The 6,000-nt window shown below is 43.6% G+C and overlaps 1 protein-coding gene across 18 annotated transcripts in view; it reads right to left on the bottom strand.

Annotated features, from left to right (window-relative positions):
- KCTD20 (potassium channel tetramerization domain containing 20) overlaps window positions 1-6,000 on the bottom strand; it is a 69,189-nt gene continuing 63,189 nt past the window's right edge. For all 18 annotated transcript variants that reach the window (XM_064498140.1, XM_026111782.2, XM_026111772.2 and 15 more), the window contains 3 exons: window positions 4,832-5,029; window positions 4,060-4,170; window positions 1-3,362 (listed from right to left, as the gene is read on the bottom strand). In XM_064498140.1, the coding sequence (XP_064354210.1) occupies window positions 3,070-3,362; window positions 4,060-4,170; window positions 4,832-5,029 (602 nt within the window). In that variant the 3' untranslated portion in view covers window positions 1-3,069. The remainder of the gene's footprint in view (window positions 3,363-4,059; window positions 4,171-4,831; window positions 5,030-6,000) is intronic.

The following is a 6,000-nucleotide window of genomic DNA, read 5'->3' as shown; positions in this document are numbered from 1 at the left end:
CCATGTATAATTTATACTTTAATACAGAAAAGAAACCATACATCTGCAGGGTTCGTAAATACCACAGGTAACACTTCAGTATATCTAGAATAACACAAAACTTGACCTTGTACCTGAATGGTAGGTGACCATGAGAGAAAGGGGGGGGGGGGGGGGGGAGTAAATGCAGATTTTTTCAGATTGATTTAGCATTCCAATGCAAGTTGCTCTACTAAAAAAATAAAATCCTAAATTAATCTTTAATTGCTTGGGAAAGCCAATAAAGTATAGTGGCTTTTTGGAGTGTCAGCAAAACAGTGCATGTCAAGCATGGAAGTCCCATCGCTCCATCCCACGCTGAAGGACCAGTTACACAGAGCACTAAGTCACCACAAGGCATTGAGAGGCTTTAACCCCCAGTCACCGTCCTGTTTCAGTAAAGTGCCTGGGGTCACTATTTCTAACAAGCTGACTGAATCCTCCAATAGGCCTCGCTAGTAAGAAACACCGGGCTCAGGGACAGGCACTTGGTGCCTGAACATGGTACTTAGCTGTCGGATCCCGTAACATGCCACCAACGTCAGATGCTCAGCATCTGGCACCTCGACACAGGTCAGGAGGTGTAGGGTAGTGCTCAACAACATGCACATTCAGGTCAACAGAGCAGAACACATGTAAACGCCAGTTCCAAGTCAGCTAGTCAATACCAATACTTGTTTACTTAAAACCTACACTGCTGAATAAATAAATACACAACATAAAACCCACAGGGCCTGGGGTCAAGCTCCATCACTGCTGGGTGGGCAGTCTCACCCCTGCCTTTGCTTGACTTAGGGGAGCAGCTCATCACCAAGGCAAGTAATGGGTTTGGTCTGGCCCTTAGCTGGAAGGTTAATGTTCCATATGTCTACCTTTCTCTACTATAAAATTAGAAACTCATCTAGAGAAACACTGGAAAGTGATTGCACACCATCTACATCACCTCTGTGCAGACACTTAAGGACACTTCTCCATCCTGATCTGAAGACACAGCGGGAAGATTTTTCAAAAGTTGCCAGGGGGACCTGGGCATCTAAACTCCTTGGACACTCGGTCAGGCCTTAAGCACTTTTGGAAATCTTCCCATAGGCACTTATAAAAAGAAGAGATCTATTTGCTGCACTTAGTAAAAAAGCTGAGAACAGAAACATTGCAAATAATGTAACCTGAACCCATACAGATGGGAACTGAATATATCAGCAAGTGTATGCACTGGCAGAGATGGTTTTGTTTGCTTTTTAACTAAAGTAGCATTCATAAATCGTTAAGGTAACTTGTGCTTGATATTGCCATGTTACTTACATGGAGAAAAACAAATGTTCTTAGCACCAAAACAGTAATAATCTTCACTATTAAGTCTATCTTGCACTTTGGAGACAGATCTTTAAAGAACAATGAAAACCTGCTTGATGAAGCAACCCTGACAACAAAGGATTAAATATTTAGGGGCAGACTGATAACCTGCCTCTATTTTGCTAAGCATGACCAGGTAACTCGATGTCTAATTGGTACAGGTTTTAACAGCGGTCAACTGCAAGAGCAGAACTGACCTAAACTTGGGAACTTTGCATGGGAACACTCTCTCTCCTTTTATGTATTTGTTTTTAAGGCTTTCAAATTTTCCTTGCACCAGCATCATGGCTAAGTTGGTTATAACTCTACTTTGGGTACAGAAAATCTGCACTGCCATCAGAAATGATAGCTGTGTAAGGCAGGCCCCCTCCAGTTAACCTGGCAGCACTGAACACCGTGTGCTAATCGATGGGTTAAGCAAGTCTACAGGAAACTTCATACTGCAGGAGCAGGACCAGCTAGTCTCTACGATAACTAGCTGAGCTAAACCAGCCTGGAAGAGGCCTATACTACATCACATACTTGTGGTCACAGCTCCTTTGGCCCTGAATCCAAAGTGAACAAAGCCATTACCGCAGACTATAATATATTCAGAGCAGCAGAGGAGAGCTGTTCCCAGATACATGCGTTTTCCCTGTTGAAGGCTGCTTTATTATGGATATTTCTTACCTGCCTGACAGCAAAATGATCCAATGGGTTCCAAACTGGGAAGAAAGTAGCTGGCCTTTCAAAGCTGCAATAGGCCCTGTGAGTTGAGCACTCCTTGGAAAGTCAGTAGGAACTTTGACTAAGGCTGATGGGACCAAGGGTTTTACTTGGCTATTACCCTGCCTGTACAGAGAGCTCCTCCACTGGCTTTTGTCTTAGCAGGGGGATGGAGAAGAAAACTGCAAGTCTTTAACATGCACAGTCACCTCTAGAGAGCTTCTTACATCTATTTCGCTACTAAACAGATTTACTTAGCTTGTAAAATATCAACTACAGTCTTTTTTTTTTTTTGGCTTTTTCCTTCAGCATGATTGCTTGTTTTACTGAATTTAACAGAAACAATATCCCTAAAAACAGTGCCATTCCCTCCTATGCAGAAGTATATATGGGGAAATTCCTGTGAGCAGGCACACGCTTCCTATTAAACTAGTTCCATCTTTCCCGAGAACAGCAGTACAACACACTGGATGCAAAGCCAGGTGGCAGTGTAAACAGATTCCCCCACACTCCGTATTTTGCTGTCAAAATGGTGCTACATTTCTGCTGGTTGATGAAAAGGTGTCATCTGTCTTGCTTTGATGTTCAGTCCTTTGTAACTGATTATCACAAAAGCAAACCTAAGTGCCTAAAGGTAAAAGAAAGCTTTGTTTTGAGAGGCCTGGAATTTCCTCTCTCATATCAAACAAGGAGATTCTAAATACTTCTGCTCTTCTTTTAGAAGTTTACATAAAAGATTCAGCACCCACCAATCTGGAAGCGTTCGTAGTGGAAGCAAACAGCATCATTTCTTTCTGTTTGAGGAGATGTTGCTTTTGATTGCACAGTTAGGCTAAGGAGTGTGGCTCTTTATTAACATGCTTGAAATAAGACAATGTAGTAAGAGCATGAACAAGGATAAATCACCTTGCAGGAGTTCGTGTTCCATCACCTGGGACGAAACTATGCCGAGATGTTTCCAGATCAAGTAGGCCTATCTGCCCTGAGCCATGACTAATCTGGTAGATCGTTAACAGCCATTTGGGAGAATGGTGCGTTTAGCCTGTCCAGTTCATCTACCTGTGGGGGGTGATGCATTAGTATCTCGTGGTCCTCGGAAACATCATCACCCACAGTGACCAGGTTTGTTAGAGACTTGCTCCTAACACACTGGAAGTCGACGTGACGGCTTTTGCCCTCTTCCTTTTCCCACGACATCTGGATGAACGGCCGTTGAACATAGTTGTATATCACTTCTGACCGGCCACCAGGCCTCCTCTTCACCTTCTCTTTACAGGTGGGATATCCTGAAAACACAGAGAGCCAGTCAGTTGCACTATGTTCTTCTGACTTGCACAAAGAGACAACTTGGTCTCAGAAGAATGGCCAGACAGGAGTGACTGGAGGAAACAGGGGAACTTCGTAGACAAATGCTCTATTCCACATTGACCTCTACCAGCTTGTGAAAAACTATTTTCTTTCCTCCAGAATGAAGGGGCAGCAATTGTGTGTGGTCATTACAATCAATGGCTGCACAGCATTAAGCCACTATGTGAACAAACAGCTACTATAAAAATGAGATAGTCTCCCCCAGGACGGAGCACAAGATTCTCTAAACTCCCTAAGTAAACGCTTGGACCAGCAGGAACGGTGGAAGAGTGATTCACCTTTTCTGCTTACTTGGTCCTAAAGACAGAAGGCTTACAGATTGGTACTATGGAGCTATCAGCTCCCCCTAACTTTTAAACAACCTGGCCAATTTCAATGAAACATGACAGAGGTGAAGGAAGATACCAAGTTTCTACTAGCTTCAGTGTGTGGTAAAACAGAGAGACTTCTTAGTACCCCTCCCTGCAGAAAGTCTTCAGTAGGGGGTCAACCTTTATTAGAGACCAAAGAAACCACATTGGAAGTCTCCCTGGGCACAAATTCATAGGAAAGCAGGATTTATCGACTACAGAGTGACCCATTTTAGAATTTCCTTGGTTGAGGAAATACTTTTACCTTCAATGCCAATGCGAATATTTTTCAGACCCCGTTCCTTTAATACAGCTTTTGCAACGTCGCGATTCTCAATGTACTTGAAGAATCTGTACAGCTTGGAACTGTAAAGGACTTGAGAAATAAAAAGGGTGATTAGAAACAAAGACAGACTTTCTGCCTGTTTTTGACATGCTCAGCTATGCAGGTGCCAAAATAACAGGTCTGTTTTCCCAGAACTGCTTCAAGTATCTACTCTCATCACTGGGACTAGCCAAACTTCCTTGGTGGGAGGGGACTGATACATGTTGTAGTCTGGATAGAATGAGACCTGGAAAAAGCTTTATTGCTAGCTGTGTTAAAGTCATGGGCCTTGCCCCCATCTGGAATTTGATGGGTGTGTAAAGCAAAGAGTATTCACTCACTAGGGAGCCAGGAAAAAGCCGAGGAGGGGAAGGCAAACAAAAGGAAGGGCCACAGTGAGTGCTGTCCATAAGAACCACTGCAGACAGTCAGACCAAAGCTCTAACTAGCCAGCTATCCTGCCTCTAGCTGTGGCCAGCTCAGAAGGAATGCACAGAACAGGACTCCATCCTCCAGCATCTCTTCCCTACCCAGCCGGGCACTGCTATTTGGACACTGGGTTCTTCCCTACTGCCCAGATACCTGGATGCACACTGAGCACAGAGCCAGGAGCTGCTGTATCAGGTGCGTATGCAGGGATAGAGAAAAGTGGCTGCCACAGCTGAGACACCATGACCTGACGTGTGCTTCAGCATCGATAGAGCGCCCTTACTTTGTGAGTACTCCTCTCCCATCGGAGGTGGATGATCTTCATCCCAGTCCACTGTGTCTTCGTCTGTCAGCACGACAATATGGCATTCGCGTTCCCCTTTCCTGGCACTATCCACCATTATAGGCAGAATCAGCTCCTCCAGATAGCTGTCAAACTGCTTGTGAGCACCATCATTGGACAACTCATGTAGCAAAGCACCTAATGAGATATGAATCACATGATGAGCTGCTTTATTTTTTATTTTTTAAACACGATATGAAAACATGTCCCAGCTCTTCACTTTCCTGGGTACCTCCAAGAGCACAGCTCTCATTCTTTAGACAAACTCCTTAACATATGTTTGTTCAGATGCATCAATTGCCTCCAGCTCCAGAAGTGGCAAAAGCATATACATGAGACTGCATTTAAAATGGGATGCAAATTACACTGTAGGACCATTACACTGCCATTAAAAACCAGCAAGGTCCAGTCAATATAGTGAGATAATAGAGACTGAATAATTAATTTATTATGATACAATTTCCAGCAACAATTTCTGTACTTGAAACCACATTTTCTGCCTTCTCTGTGATCATTCAGAGGACAGAGTAGGAAATGCCACCAAGGCCTGTGCTATGATACCATATGCCACATTTCAATATAACGCCTTTCACAGATTTGCCTATGTTAAGTGTACTTTTCTGCTTGCCAGCATCCCCCAAAAGTTGCTCCCAAATTTCTTGAATGACTAGGAACTCTCTACTCCTTTCTGACCTCTGTATCTTTAGTGCCTGCTCTGCCCATCATTCTTCAGCTTAAATTATTCACTGTTCTCTGGCACATTTTAGACAGGGGTTATAACCCTGCTTTTAGCCTTCAATTTTGCTTGTCTGTAACAGCAAGCTCTTCTAGCCTCCTCTTGTAACAGAGGCTGAGAGGGAGTTTTGCAACTTCAATTTGCTTTTTTGAGCAAGATGTCTGCATTCTACAGGATTCAATCACTTCACTTTGGTTTGATGTAGCAAAGAAGGAACTAGCTCAAGTGCAATGCGTACATCAGTCCTAGTGATGTCTATGGAACTACCCTCATGCTTAAACTAAAGCATACAATTAAAAACTGCACTGAATCAGGATCAGAGCACTCCACACCATCCAGATATTCTCCTCAGAGATGACTTCTCTCTGTACTT

Source organism: Dromaius novaehollandiae, chromosome 27 (genome assembly GCF_036370855.1).
Source record: "Dromaius novaehollandiae isolate bDroNov1 chromosome 27, bDroNov1.hap1, whole genome shotgun sequence".
Taxonomy (NCBI): domain Eukaryota; kingdom Metazoa; phylum Chordata; class Aves; order Casuariiformes; family Dromaiidae; genus Dromaius; species Dromaius novaehollandiae.
This window is presented reverse-complemented; position numbering and strand designations above follow the sequence as displayed.